At 44.8% G+C, this 16019-nt stretch overlaps 1 protein-coding gene across 1 annotated transcript in view; it reads right to left on the bottom strand.

Annotated features, from left to right (window-relative positions):
• The window catches only part of RBM6 (RNA binding motif protein 6), a 57796-nt gene that overhangs the window by 35508 nt on the left and 6269 nt on the right, over positions 1-16019 (bottom strand). Inside the window, exons 3-6 of the mRNA XM_082289119.1 lie at positions 14232-15570; positions 13383-13472; positions 12315-12384; positions 195-268 (exon numbers count right to left, since the gene is read on the bottom strand). Coding sequence (XP_082145245.1) covers positions 195-268; positions 12315-12384; positions 13383-13472; positions 14232-15570 — 1573 coding nt within the window. The remainder of the gene's footprint in view (positions 1-194; positions 269-12314; positions 12385-13382; positions 13473-14231; positions 15571-16019) is intronic.

The raw sequence follows: 16019 nt of genomic DNA, 5'->3' as shown, positions 1-16019 counted from the left end.
GTGTCCAGCAGCTCTTTCCCACTGGCATTTCTAAGCCTGATACAAGACTCTGGTAACAGCAACATTTAAACCGTGGTGTTGTGTATTATGCAAGAACAGCTCTTCCTTCACAAAAACCTCATTGGCTTTCCACCACCCCACCAAAAAAAAAAATTAAAAATCTTCTAGCAGCATTGACCGAATTGTAAAGCAACCTGGTTGGCTTCCATGCATCCGATGGCCTCTTCCAAGAGTGAAAACTCCACGCAGACATAGCCATAGTCGTAACCTGGGGACAGCATTTAAATACAGACGGGAGTCATGTTAGTGCCTTGTCATAAAGAAAGCCACATTAAATATTCAATTTCCCTTTCCCTCCAATGACAAGCCCTCTAACCACCACCCCTCTACTTCAGAATGAAAAAGAAAGAAACCAGGGACTAGCTGGATGATGATTAACTGTGCAGTTTACCATGAATGTTAATAGTACAGTGTTCCCACTTTCCCTTACACAACCCAGTGACAGTCACACCCTTTCTTAGGGCAAGAAATAATTGGTTTGCTGTTTGCTTTTTTTTAAGTCATAGTGACTCTCCATTGCCAGTTTCACATTTTGTGCTACCTTGGAGGCAGCACTCTCTAAAGTAAGTGTTGATAAATCATTTCCAAGTACCTTGCTGCAGATGTATTTTACACGAATAGCCAGCATTTTAATTGGGCAATATTTCAGAAAGAACTAACGCAATTCCTTTGCCTTTGCTATTTTTCTTTCAACACCTGCTTACTTTTTGAAGTCCAATCCCTTGCATTATGAAAAAGTACAGCTGAGCAGGAATGAGAACTCCAACTTTCTCATTTTGGTATAGATGTCATTGCACACATAACAAGAGGGTGTGGAAGCTTTTAAGTTTAGATCCGAGAAACTAGAGAGCCTTTACTCCTCTCTCTCCTCGGAAAGCTGTCATCTCAGTCACGGCAGAATGGACCCACTGATTTAACTGTACTCCAGTCACCTGCACTGAAATATTATGTCCCAAAGTGCAGAGTGAACACTACAGAATCTAAGACCAACTCAAGATCCATCCCTGATGTTGAAACTATATCCAAGAACTGGAGCGGTGAGGAACAACCTAAAGTCACAGCCTCACTCTTCACACGTCAAGGCCACCACACTCCAAAACAGTACTTTCCAGATGATCATGGGCTGAGGTGCTCCTACATGGGCACAAGAAGTGGGAGGGCTTGGCTCCCTCCTCCTGCTGCCCTTTAGGCTGGTTTGGAGTGAGAGGAAAGCTGGTCTGCACGTGATTTGTGCCATTTTAGGCACCTAGCTGTCCTGGTGAAGAGCTCGTCTTCCCTCCTACTAAAGATGCACATCTCAACTCTGGTATCTTCAAACCAGGTACATGCATCTGGCTCCTACTGCTTCAGCCCCTCACCTTCCACAGGAAGGTAACTGCATGCATGCTTCCCTCAGGCAAGTCATTCCAGCCTTCTGGAAAACAGCCCCCATCTCCCTCAAGCCAATGCCTAAGAACATTTGCTGCACTCTCTAGTTTTTCCTTCTCTGTCACTTTACCATTTTGGTAGTTTACCACATCAAAGACAGGACCACACAAAACTATTTCACCATCAAACCCTACTGATTATCTTTTTTTTTTATTTTATTCTGGAAGCTCTTTGCACGCTGTTCTAACAACACAATCCTGACTTTGCACCTTTGCCTTTAATAACAAGACTCCAATTTGAATCTAGCCCTCTTCCACCTCACAGAGGAATTTATTCCCCTTTCCCATATTATTTTAGTCAATATAATTATGCTAAAGGGAAATTTATCAATCTGTGTGCTTTTCAGCTCAGTGGAAGATGCAGTCCAGCAGCACAACATCTGTGGTGGAAGGCAGCTAAAGCCACTTGACACTCTTACATCAAGTGGGCACCTGGAATGAGAGGTGTGGTTTCAGCTGGCAGGATTGACAGAACCAAACTGATCCAGCTGTTCCCATAGCATCCATTCTGCTCTGCAGCACAGCCACACCGGATCACATTTTGAAAATGAAGGAGAACTCCTCTCTGCAGAAGGCAGCTGCTCTCCAGAAGCAGTGCTGCCCCTTGCTGGGAGACTGCTCTGCATTCCGGGCAGACACCTCTGCTACTCCATGCACAGTGTGCAGCCTCACGTGGTACATTTTAAAGCCTTACTCAAATCCAGAACTCTCGAGTCACTTCTTTCCCTTCTGTTTAGAAAAGAGCTGCATGAATGATATTTGTCAGCCCATAAGGCTCCTGATTCCCCTTCAGAGAGGATTTTTGAAAGCTGCTGTAATCAGCAAGGCAAGATCAGAGCCCTATCTTACTTTCATGTGTAAGAGATCTCGTGAGAGACACAAAGCAAGATTGCAGAAGTTTTCATTCTATTTGCTCTGCAATAAGAGGACGTTTACATCCCACTCCTCATGAAGGGAATGAGTAGTTTAGACATGGATTTAATCCAGCATGACACAACTGAGAGCACAAGGCTGAATGTTATACGGAGATACGAAAGCTCAGACGCTCGGAGGAATATACGCCAGAAGACCATTCCAAGCATTACATGGAGACAGTTAAGGGGAAGCCCAGCACATTTCTCCTTCTGCACTTTCCCCACCTCTGCTCTCCCCCACCGAACTCATAAACATAGCAGCAATAACATGTACAAAAACAATAACCATGGCCCCATATCCTGCCAAAATGCAGCTCGAGGCCAGACATTCAGCTCTTGTGGTCGGCTCGCAGAGGGACACAGCGTTCTGGAATTCACTACAAGCTGTCCTTGCACAGACAGCACCAAAGTAGTGATGCAGGAAGAGAGCAGCCTGGAGCCACTTGCTGAAAACCACTGCTTAAGATGTGTGGGGGCTTGACACTTTTCCCCTCCCCCAGATTCAGAGCTTTGCATGGATCTGACAAGCACGCTCAGGATGTGAGAACTACAGAGTAACATCAGCCTTGGGCGGCACACCACCCCTGCTCTGCCCCCCTGCCCCCAGCTCCTCCACAGCATCCTTCCATTTTACACCATGGCAGGGAGGCGACTGAAATGGAAGCCTGTGGAACAGTGGCACCACACCTTCAAAACACAACAGCAGCTGATTTTTTCACCATCTGCAATAATCACATTACCCAGAGAACACCACTTGAAACAAAACCAAGTGGCTCAAGGCTGGTTCTTAAGGGGGAGCAACTACAGAGGCTCTTGCCACCAACCATTGTGCCTCTTCCCTGCCTCCTCCATCAGGCTGGTCCACCTCTGTGTGGCAGCTGCTGACTTGGATATTTTTGTTTCCGAAACCTTCACACAGTCTGCCTGTCACAATGCCAACAATTTAGGTGCTGTTACCAGAGGCAGGAATTGGGATTTTGATGGAGGGATAGGGCCAGGCACCTAATGGCAAGAACTGGTTCCATAGGCAGTGCTCCCCTGTGAGTGAAAGCTCTCAGGACACTCTCTGGTATTCTTCAGGTCATAGCAGTAAAACCAAAGCAATCAAACCAGCAAAGCAAAACCACTGCTGAAGAACAGCATGGTGTTTTTGACTCAAAGAGGCCTAACTTCACATGCAAGGTTTCACATGAAGATATAAATGCTGGTATCTTCACCTACTGATTAGTACAATACTACACTTTCAGGACCCACAAGAAATTAGAATGGAGTAATGATTTGCAGAAGTATATATGATCAACATAGACTGTCAAAAAGGAAAGAAATCTTTGTGTGGTATTTTCCCCACACAACCTCTGAGCATGCTGCAGCACAGCTACACTGTCCAAATGATCTTTCCAACAGGAACACTTGAACTCGCCCAGATTTTGGCCCTAGCACAGCCATAAAACATGCATGTCCTCATCTCCCCCCATGTTTTAGGTCAACTGTGCAAAAGGACTCTTGTACCTTATTTAGCTACTTCCTTTCAGCTGTGCAAGCCTACAGTACCACAGGCTGTGTACGACGGATGAAATCAGAACGCAAGGACAGCATGCACATAGATTTCAGAGGACTTCTGCTTTCCCTTAAGTGCTTCTATGTATACACAATCCTTTACGGATGCTCCCAAAGCATGCTCGGCTGTCTTCTGCATTGAAAATGGCACAAACTCTTAATACTTAGGAGTAAGGACACATTTAGAGCTCCAGGAAGCTGCTCTGCAAGCATTGGAATAAGGAACATTCTGCCTCTGAAAAAGACATGTTTTAGCAAAGCGAGTTTTGACAGCAAATGGAGGGTCCCTGCTAGCATGCAATAGTTTGGCTAAAAATCCTGAAAGCCTGCCTTAAAATTACTGTTCTTTGGCTTCAGATATAGAGATCAAAGACTTGGGATTTAAAATAAGTCCTGTCTCTATACAGACACAGTTTCTTCTGAACAACTGACACATAGTAATGTGTTACTGCACCATAGTTTGTTATATCAAAGATCTAAATAAAGGAAAACCATAATGTTGTTCTCAGAGGGGCTGTAAGCAGTGTGAAGACAAAAAAATATCTCTAGAGTTTTAGAAGACCAAACGAAAAAATCCTGTAGTGACAGCAGCCCTGTCTGTGCCAAAGCAAAGATAGTTTTGGAAAGAAGAAAGGATGGCAACATGACAAAGGCATCCAATCCAAGAGGCGATCCAGCTTCTTGATTCTAGGAATGAGCGTGCAGTCAGTCGTGCTCCTGCACAGCCCCAACAAGCTTAAGGCATTAGGTCACCTCATGTCCATGGAGAACCATCACCTGCCTCTGCAAAAACAACTGTGACAAACCCCTGGCTGCTCTGGTGCAATACAAAGATATTCCCTCTCCTCTGCGATGGGAAGATGGTCTCCCATTAAAGTAACTCCATGTAACAGCTCACCAAAGGACACTACACTTGGCAGAGCAGGGTGCAGCTGAGGAAATCCTCCACAGAGTTTCACCCATGCTAGAGAAGAAAGTTCTGTTGCTCCAAGGGCAACTACAGCATGGAGTATGGATTATGAAGAATTTCTATATCCCTGAAGGAATCTGCAGTCTCACACACTGACCTTTGGGGAGCTCAGGTAATGGAGACAGGGATTGTGCACCCTGTTCTCAGAGAATCTGCCATTCCGTGGTTGAAAGGAAGATCTACCTCATGAGTGGGAGATTTTGGCAATGTGCCCGTGACTCCATGCACAAGATTTGCCTGTTTCCTCCAAGGAAAGATGTGGATGTAGGTCATCCATACCACAGTTAATACCTCATCACAAGAAAATGCTGGAGAACACAGGGCTTTCTCTGGATCTCTGTGCTATTACACTGGACTACTATTAGGAGGCGTCATGCACTCAAAGCTTCCAAGAAAACAGGAGCTCCTGGACATGCTCAGGAGTGGCTGTACCTGTGCTTACTCAGCAGGCACTGCCTTTGCAGTGAGGATGGGCACCAGAGTAGTGCCTTCTATGGTGGGCAGAGGAAATTAATCTGTCCAACCAGTCTGAAAAGCTGGAGGGCACCCCCACAGTATGGCAGAGACGGCGGCAATCTATCTATGCTACCACAGAAGCCAAAATCATGAGCTCTCTCAATACCAGCTGGTAGATTCTGAGCATCCATAAATTTGTCAGATCTCTTTACTGCACAGATAAATTGGTCTTCAGAGCTACTAAAGCTGAAGAGCTGTACTAGAATAAACAGGACAATCTGCAACAAGCCCTATCCCCAATTCCTTTCAAAGGCTGAGCATTTACAAGCCCCACCTGCTGCTGGGAAAAGGCCTGTCACTTCCTGCTGTCCCTCTGTGTAAAGAAGTACACTCTTACACACTCATTCATGACAGAGAACAGCACTGAAACCACAGGAAATGAAACAGAGCTGTACTCTGAAAGATACAGCACTACAGTCCATCCTCCTCCCTCCATCCTGGAGAACAAGACACAGAAAGGACCTGCCTGAGACACCCTCAAAGGCAGACACTGGCAGCTCCATAAACTACAGGAACTACTACAGTCAGAGCCCCAAACAGCTGTCCAACATTCATAAAGGAGGATAGTTTATACACCAGCACAAAGGAGAGGAGAGAAAAAACCCCAATGCTAAGATTGTACACACTGTAGTTTTATTAAAGACAAAGTATCGCAGCATTATGTTTGTACAGAAACCTGGAATCTGAGGAAGGCTGGAGCTTTCACTGAACTCCATGAGAGAGGACTGTAAGCTGCATACCTGGGAAGGTGTTCCATCCAGGAAGTTGGTTTTAAAATGCTGATAACGTGAACCTGGTCTCCAGGATATATGACTTGTCATCTTAGCACAAGGCAATCAAGGTAGTGTCAGTACACTGTGCAGAGCCATGAAGCTTTGCTCCAGAGATGCAAAAGGAATGAGCATCTTTGTAAAAATGGATTCTGCATGTCAAAAAGGCTGTGAGCATGTTTTATGGATAGATGTGTTCATTGCCTTTTCGGAATAGGCTTATAACCCTGAACCAAGGTTGATCACTACCACAAACACTGACTTAGGCCAGATTTGTACTTCCTATTTCCTAAGCCACCACATCACAAATGAGGAAAGAGGAGCAAGAACACCTTTTGCTTCCAAGAAACAATGCACTAGTGCCCTGAAACCAAGCAAGGCAAGCTAAAAGCCTACTGCCCACACAGCTGGGAAAAGTGGCAAGGACTGCTGTTGATGCCATGGACTAATTCCAGCTAAGTGTATTTTTTGGTTCTTGGCAGGCTATTCTGGCTACAAACTAGAATCAATTGGTTCAGGCAGATCAGTGCTGAAGATATTTCCACAAGTCCTGGCAGGTGAGCCCAGCAGTCTGCAGAACTCTGCTGATGACAGGAGGATCTGACCACACCTCAAGGGGAAACTCCTCGTGTGCTACAGCATCTCATGAGCTCAGCGACAGTCACCTCAGCTCTTAGCAAGTGTCTGAGGTGTGCAAGCCTGAGTCATGACTGATGCAGCAGAGTGGGCCACACAACCTTCACTGTGCAGAGCACTAAGCACAGCAACAGGAGATTATTCGTCCTATTGTGCATCAGCACCAGCCTTGATGGTGAGCCAAGCTGTCCTCTGTATAATTAGCACAACAGGCCAGATGCCCTCTGCACCACAGTGTGTGCTAGAGACATCCCACAGCAACCCACAGTGTGCTCTTTGTACCAAACCCAAGAATCTAAGTTCTTGTGGGACCTAGTCCTCATCTTACTCCAGCGGGTTGGTGCCAAGCCCTCTGTATGGGGAAACCACTAGCTGGCCACAAATCCACCCTTCAGAGAGATTTCCCCAAGGGGACTGCATCACTCCAGAAAGGAAACAAAATGGTTTCTGTTTGGCACAGTTCCAGAAACACTCACTCCCCCTGCAGAGGAGCAGCTCACCCCTCCAGTCCTACCTAAGGCTGGGAGCTGCAGCATGACGGCACCTGTGGCAGGAGCAGCATCTTGCCAGCTTTTCTGGCCTCCAAGAGCAGCCCTACCCAAACACCACCCACAGGAAGGAAGATAAAACCCTGTTATATGTGGGCCTGACAAATGCACAGCCACATCCGCCTCAAGGGAAAGGAGATCTCACTGCCTTGGAATGCACTCCAGCCATGGAAAATGGAGAACTTACCCCTACAGTGGAGAGGTGCACCAATTAAAAAAAAAAAAAAACAACCAAAAAAAAAAAACTGCACCAATTTTTCCATCATGAGCTGGAAACTTCTGGACCCTTAGATTATGAGTTTTAGCAACATATAACACTGAAAAATACGATTTAGAATTCCAGAGGCTTCCTGATATATTCCTGAAACCAATGATTCACTGTTGTGATATACAAGATAGACTGCGCTTGGAGGGGGAAAAAAAAGCAGCACCTTTTAAAGATTTATCTAAGGGGCTTATTAATATTTAACAGGGCACCAATGCGGCAGAGCTTAGAGAGAACAAGCAAGATAATCCAGTTTCTTGTATGACTCGGCCAAGGCAATTTTAAGTTTAACACAGGGAGGCATAAGGGGAGCCAGCTCCAAGCACCACATAATGGGCTGGTCTGGAGAAATTAAACAGAACATGAATGCTATGGCAAGAAGGTGGCTGAGCAAGCAATAAAGAACAGTTTGTGGCAATAACACTTGCTAAAACAAAAGCTTTTTAAAATGGAGCAGGCAGCTGCCACAAAGCAGCTCATGTTTTTAGGTGGCACTACATTTCTTGGGTGTTCCTCCACCACAGGAAGAAGCCTGTCCTTTAGCATCAGTCCCCTGTATCCATGTGGACACTGCTCTGGCCCAAGCATTACTGCTGTTCAGGAAGCTTTTACCTGCCCCAGGCATTCCAGTTCCATGGGTGCTTTGCTCCTCAGGGGTGCCATATTGTGTTCCCACATCCCCACCCAGGGTTCAAAAGTGAGTATTTGGAAGGGTCAGAATAGGGTTAAAAAACCCAAATCTCACAGTTTCTGAAGTGCTGCACTAATTTAGAGAGCACATAAAGGGGCTGGGGTAGATCTCACTGCTCCTGCTGACTGGAATCCAGCTCACCTGGTCCCTCCAGAGCTCCTCTCTGCCATGCTGCTTTCCACCCCAGTGAGAGTGTCCATTCTCCATCAGGCTCTCCCAGCCCAGCAAAAATTCCTCTCAGTTCCCCAGATGGGCTTATGGAATGAACTAGATAAGTCTCATGGGCTGCCAGCCATTTCTCAGGCTTACTTTCCCTGAACAGCTTTCACAGCTGCTGGTACCAACACTAACAGGAATCCTGGTTGGAAAACACATGTTCCAAGCTTGTTCCGCTGCACGCCGCATCCAGAAGAACAATCTGAACAGAAGGCTCAGAGTGTGCTCCATGCTTTCACTCATTACTTTGGACACCACTGCAGTGTCTTTTAAGATAAGCAGCCCTTTAACATAAGGCTGTCTCCACGTGCTTCCTTCTCCAGGGCACACGTGTGGCTCAGCCAAAGTTCTGTGCATATCAGACCCTCAAGATGAGATCTCAGGCTTATGTCTGACATTAGTCAGGGAAGCAGCAATAAAGCCTGATGAGAATCAGGCAGGAGGTAAATTTAAAATATGATCAAAATCAAAACGAGGGCAAGGTGTGTTCATGTTAGACTCCTCAAAGGTCAAAAGGCATCAGCTTCAAGTCCCTGGCAGTCAGCACCGAGGCAGGAGCACAGACAGTAACAGGAGGACAGACCCCACGCCATGAGCAGCCGGTGCTGTCACACACTGCACTAACACCTCCACAGAGGGGACACCACAGTGTAAAGCCACATGAAAGCCCTGAGCCCAGTAAGAAGACATAAGCACCTTCAGATGGGATAGGGGAGCTCACAACCCCTTCCCAGAGAGCTGCTGACAAGTCATCACCGCAAGCATCTATGGGATCAACAGGACATCCATGCGCTGCCTCTCCACACAAGGCTCCAGGACATACTGCACACCAAAGCAGCCGATGGTCTTTGAGAAGGCTCCACAGTCACCTCAAGGTTTGTTCTTTGCAAAGGTTAATTGGACAGACATGACCAAACACGCTTGAGAAGGCAAGCTGAAAGATTTAATACAGTTATTTGTGCCAAGGCTTACGCACCACACTGGAAGAAGCCCTCTTCCCCCCAAAAATGGATTTGGCACTTTCAGTCTGAACATACAGGCATCAGCTCAAAAATCTAACTGATGGAAATTATAAGTTAATGTCTTTTAGGGTAATACTATAAAGTCTGACTTTGACATTTTATCATTGTAAATATCTGCCTCTTTGATTTAAATAGAATTACTATGCCACTTCTTAAGGTCTCTCCTTTCACTGCCTTGTTTAAAATCTAGCCACCATTTCAGTTTGTGGGCTTCAGAGACAAAATAATCTAAAGAATCAACAGCTTGAATGCATACCAAAATCACACCAGGTATATTAAGAACAGTGTTCCATTCTCAGCACAGCCTTCAGTGAAAATAGACTTTCCTTCGCACATACACAGTATGTAAAAAAAAAGGGCTTTATAAAGAAATTGAGCTGCTTTTTCCAAGAAAAATCAACCACATATTTTTCCCCAAACTAGAAAAGAGTCTTGTGAAAGATCATACAGTGGAATCATTACATTGAAGCTGCTGAGATAAGCTTTATGATAAGCGTTATCTTTTTGAGAAACTGATCCAAACCTCACTTATTTTGAGTTAATTGTGTGTTATTTGTTACGGCTGTTATTGTTCCCCCCACAGCTGCAGGCATTCTTCTCTCAAACACACTCAACATGCATACTCATGATTAATGTTATTTTTAACATTTCTGGACAGCACTCAAAAATATACAACCCACTCAGACTAGCTTAGCACATGCTCCTCTGAGCCAGGCTGCCATTGTCCCACCGAGCTGGTACAGTAGTGCAGGTGTATCCCAGAGACATCAGTAACCCAAAAGGTTTGCTTTTAATTCTTGTGGATATTTACATACAAACCCCACCACAAAAGCATCATTTAGCCCTTGACTGGCCTCTAGTTTCAAAGAGGTTTAGCTTTTCAGCAGTTAATATTAATTCAATTCTATACACTTCTCTAGGAGGAGCTAATGTGAAAAGCTGGATTAATTTTACTACAGCTCCTAGTTACCCAATTTCTAAAAGAAGTATTCACAATTCAGGAAGCTTTTATTGTCCTAGACATACCCATCTTGTGCAAGAAGGATCAGAGAGCTGTTTAAATGCAGCCTTAGGACATAATGCAAAACAAAGACTTTGGAGCCTCCACATAACCTAGAACAAAGCCACACCGCTTAAATGACTGATGTTGACTGGACAGGGTTAAACAACAGCTTTACACAGCTCATAAAACATGAGCTAATTTTAACTTCATTCTTTGCCTCCCCACAATTGCCAGAAAAACTTTTTAAAAATCCAACTTTGCAGCTCAAGAGACAGCCTGAAACAGAATGCAGCTTTTGGAGAGACAGCAGAAAACTGCAACCCTCACATCACATGTGACCACCTGCAGATACCGGAGCTTCTGCACATAACTTCAGACGCTCATCCTGAGTCTCATCCTGAGTCTCATCCTGAGCAGCCTTTGAAAAAGGGAATGGGAAGGAAGAAACAGCAGTTCTCCAGTGAGGGCAGTAAGTCCTAATAACACACATGGGAAGAGACTTACGAAGAAATTTCCAGTTCAAGTTGATTTATTACTGAAGTGACGTGTTTCAGAAGGAAAAAAACCCACAACAACTGACAAATCTCACCAGCACAGGCAAGAAAGCAGCATGTTGCAATTACTGTGTTGCAGTCAGCGCTGTGGGAGTGACGACAGCCATGCTGAACTACGCTTAGAAAAGAGGAAAGGAAGCAAGAAAGACTAACTGTCCCCCTTAAGCCCTGTTTGTTGGGCCAGATAATGTGACACAGGGATGTTCTTTAGTTCAAAGGTTCCTGAGAAGGTTGTGAAATCTCCTTTGACGGCTTCCAGAAACAAAAATATACTTGAGAAATACCCCACTGCCCCAGTTTTTCTCCCCAGTTACTAAACACATTGGAAGCCTTTATATAATGTATTGACACCAAGAAGTCCAGCTGCTTCACATACAACCCATACTGGAAATTAAGAAAAAGCACTGATGAATGTAGAAGCCTCTGCTCTCCTAGGTTTAAAAAAAAAATTAAAATAAAATACCAGTTTCCAGGTATTTCCTACCAGTATTATCCAAACCAATCCCCAGGACTCACCCTTCCTACCATCGCACATCTTTGTTCCAGTACAACTTTCTCACAAAGCAGCCTTGTAAAATATTTCTTTCTTCAGAATCCTATACACACTGATCAGAAGTACAGCAGAACTTTATTCTTTGAATGAGGAAGAGAATCCAGACCAGTATTTGGATATTTGCTTATAAAACTTACTTTGTCTTTTTTTTTTAACCTGTCTTCGTACCTAAGCAGGGTACCAGTTTCAGGTTACGGAAGGAGAAATGTTAGGATGGAACAGGTTTCCTGAGGACACTATTTGTGCAGCATTTGTTCCACAGTAAGACCACCTCAGAAACAAGATTTAGTAATAGTTAAAAAAAAAAACTATGGAGGAATTAACCTGCTGTCCCATGGCTTTACTCTTGATAGCTATTAGAACAGCCTTAGTGCTCTTCCTGCTGCTCCTACACCTCTCCTGAGGCAGCTGGACACATGCTTTACCTCTGAGGCAGCAGTGAGTATAGCCATCAGTTTTGAGGACAAACTACAAAACTCAGAGGGCATTTTCATTAAAAAATAACTGCAATTAGCGCATGTAAGACTTAAAGCAAATTGCTTAAGAGGATATTGGTGTAAAAAATACCCTGTTGTCACCTTGAAACTGGAAGCACTGGAGAAACATTCTCACCTGAGCTGTAATCTTTCAGTCGCAGGTCCTTCACAGGTGTCCCATCTGGCCCTCGGAAAGCATTGAGGATCTACAGGAAAAATGAGATCCACTTCATCTCCAAAATCAAACCTCCAAACCCAAGGTACTTGCCAATGTACATTTCCATCTCTCCAAGAGTTCTATTCTTTCTAGGTTAAGCCCGTTACAAACTGACACACTTTCCTAATTAAGTTCCAGCAGTACCTGAGAATTGTTACCAGGTTTTGAGAAGTATTTTTGGGTTTTGTTTGAAGAACTGAGCACCATTTACACCACAATTCAACTGTTCAAAGGTTTATTACACTGGTTTCAGCCAGACAGTTCAACTCAGATCCTTACTTAAGGTCAAAGATGTCCTACCGCCTTTAAGAAAATCAAAGTACAAGGGCAACTGTTTTGAGTCTTACCATCCTCTGAAGGACAAAGTTCCTGCTGTGTGTTCTCCTATATCAAGCCTCAGAAGCTGATCACTGCAGCTAACCCTAGCAAAAACTGCTGCATGTAGGGATTCTCATGCCTGGAACTGTCACCAAACAAACAAAAAAACCCCAAACTAAAGTCCTAATTTGTAGTAGAAGCTTTAGGAAACAGAGCTACTTTTACCTTGTAGCCTAGATCATTTTATGTTTTTTTACTAAAACCAGCAGGAACAGCAGATATCTTTTCCATCTTTGTAAGACCTCATTTAAGCAATTTCAAGTAACTAAGAACAAACAAGTTCACTTAGACACTACATGTCTTCTGAGCCCAAAATAGTAGTAACAATATTTGGTATATATAAAGCGGTGATGAAGTAAGGCATGTCACAGAGCCTGGAGTCAAGGCTTCTAGCTATCAACACCCCACATGCAACTGCAGAAAAACTCATCACTTCTAGAACCCCCAAAAACCCAGAATAATCAGATAACAGGTAACATTGCAGTGACTTCTAAATCTGGATTTTCCCCTGGGGAAATGACAGACCATCTGATATACATTAACCAGACCTAAAAGTGGTACTTTAGAAACCCTCAACAGAAGTTTCTGGATGAGAAACATCCCACTTACATCATCCTTTGTGGCAGTTTCAGGCACTCCTCCTAGTCGAATGAGCTTGCTTGGCTTCACATACTTGGGGCAGGTCCGGTAATCTTGGTCCTTGAGTTCACACAATCAAGATGGTTTTATAAATGAGAGATGCTGGCTCACAAGATACACAAGCAGTAGCAAAATAAACCAGGAGAAAATTCAAAGGGAAAGGCCCATAAGATGCCTGACTCAAAGCTTTAACCCCTGTTTGAGATTCAGGGAGCTCTGGAGGAGCTCTTCACATGCTCACTGACCTGTATAGTAAGATCTAGCTCCAGGAAAATAAAATGGGCAAATCATATCTCTCTGTTTTCCAGCACTGGGAGATTCCAATTCAATACTAGTAACTCAAATTCAATAGCAGTTATTAACTCAGTAGTTACCACTACCTTCAGATTTCCAAGATAACCCTGAAGGAAAACCAAGTATGTACGAGAACAGTTGTACACAGGTCCACCCAAGCCAGCAGCTTCTCTCTGACACTGCTCATAAGCAATATCCAAGGAAAAATAACAAAATAAGTTTATCTGTAACCACTCTCCCCAACACCCTCTGTCTGGCCATTTTCAGCTTCGGGACTTTCTGAACCAAATCTGGTTCTACATATTTAGCAACTCTCACTTTCTGAACTGCACTTCTCCTGAGAAGTGTTTCTGAGATAGAAAGGGTGCCCATTAAATAACCTGGAGCAGAGAACAATCTCAGAGAAAGATGGCGAATTAGAATAGAACTGAAGTGATGGGATATGGATGAAGACTCCTTCCCAACTCCTTCCGTTCTTTGGCCAACACACATTTAACAGAAACATCAATTGACAAAACCACCTACCTGAAGGCTCTTATAGGGCCTAGAATCTTTGCTGGGTTTTCCTTCTGAAAAGGACTTGCCATGTTCATAATCAAACATCTGATGCCCTGGCAGCCGGTGATCCACATCACAATATTCCATGTTCCGGTAGTCTGTATCTTGCCTCCCAAGGAAATCCAGGTCACCTTCACCCTTTAACCCAAGATCAGAATCGGATCTTTGCTGCTCCCCCCCAGAAAGCTGCTGCTGTTGCTGCTTGTTAGCAAAGCTCTGAGGTTGCTCCTCTTGGTCCTGAAGAGTAGGAAGAGGTCCGCGGCTATTTTGGAAATTGTGCGAAGTGTCATCTTCAAGACCCAGTCCCAGGGATTCCTCTTCTCCGGCTGGTGCTTCCGAGTGTTGAAATTCTCCTTTTTGGCTACCAAAGGGAGTTCTGTCTAGACTAAGTGCAGACTCATCTCTTTTGCTGGTGCTTAAGCCAGAGCCCTCTCTTTCTGCTAAAGGTACAGTAGATTGATTGTGCCTAAAATCTACAAGGCTTTGATCCACGGGAGGCATTTCCCTATCTGAAAAGTCCATGGGAGGAGCCACATCTCTGCTCCTAAAATCCTGATCAGATCGGGACCTGTGCCTATTTCTGAAGTCTGATGATGGTGCATTCCTGTTTCTGAAGTCCAGATCAGAGGTGCCCACACCCCTGAAGTCCATATCAGGTACATCCCTATTTCTGAAGTCTGAATAGGAATGTTCTCTGCCCCTGTAGTCTAACTCAGACATGTCTCTTGCCCTAAAGTCTGAATGAGGCCCATCTCGACCTCGGAAGTCTAAATCATAAGACCCCCTTCCCCTGAAGTCTGATGGAGGTTCGTCCCTGGCCCTATAATCCATATTATGTGCTTCCCTATCCCTGTAGCTCATGCGGAACATGTCCCTGTTCCTGAAGTCCCCTGAAGGAACATCCCCACCCCTGAAGTCCATAGGGGGCCCTTCTCTCTCCCGGAAGTCTCCAGAGTACATATCCCTGCCCCTGTACTCAGAAGGGGGTGGCTCCCTGCCTCTGAAATCCATCTGAGACTCATCTCTGCCCTGGAAGTCAGATGGTGGGAAATCCCTGCCCCTGAAATCATGGTGCCCCTCCCCACCTCTGAAGTCACTACGTGGTCCATCTCTAGCTCCATAGCTGAAAGAAGGTTCCTCTCTGTTGGCAAACTGAGGATTGAGGAGGCCTGAGAGTGCCTGGATATCAAAAGGAAGTGATTTTCTGCCAGAGAAGTTGCCAGAGTGTCTTTCTTGACCAAGACTATCAAGGGAAGGAGGATATTCCCTGTTCCACCCGGGAGCAAACCTGTCTTCTTGGCTCCCACTGTAGAAATAAAGACAGTATTATTCATAACGTGCTTAAGAGTCTGAAATCTACACAGCAGCACATTCTTCTCTAAACTTTTATAGAGCTGTGTAACAGTCTAAGATCCGCAGAAGATATTGATGTTTGGCAGTTTAAGATGAGGCAGCATACGACAGATGTGAGAAAGTAAACTTGGGTGCTCCCATTTCAGCACAATTTCCAGAAGCACTCAACAGGGAATACCTGCAATATTAATGGGTTAATGATGGTAGCAATCCACATAGTCCTGCACTGCACACAGCTCTGCAGCTGTCTGAGGTGCCAGCAGCTGGTGTGTGGGCTCATTAGCATCACCAGCACATGCCTGTGAGGAACCCAGGAGCTTAACCTCTCCGGGCAGTACGGAAACAGCTAACTCAACACATCATCCTGAGGCACGTGAAAGCAGAGGGTACCAAACAGGCTTT

Source organism: Coloeus monedula (genome assembly GCF_965178545.1).
Source record: "Coloeus monedula genome assembly, chromosome: 11".
In the NCBI taxonomy this organism is placed as follows: domain Eukaryota; kingdom Metazoa; phylum Chordata; class Aves; order Passeriformes; family Corvidae; genus Coloeus; species Coloeus monedula.
This window is presented reverse-complemented; position numbering and strand designations above follow the sequence as displayed.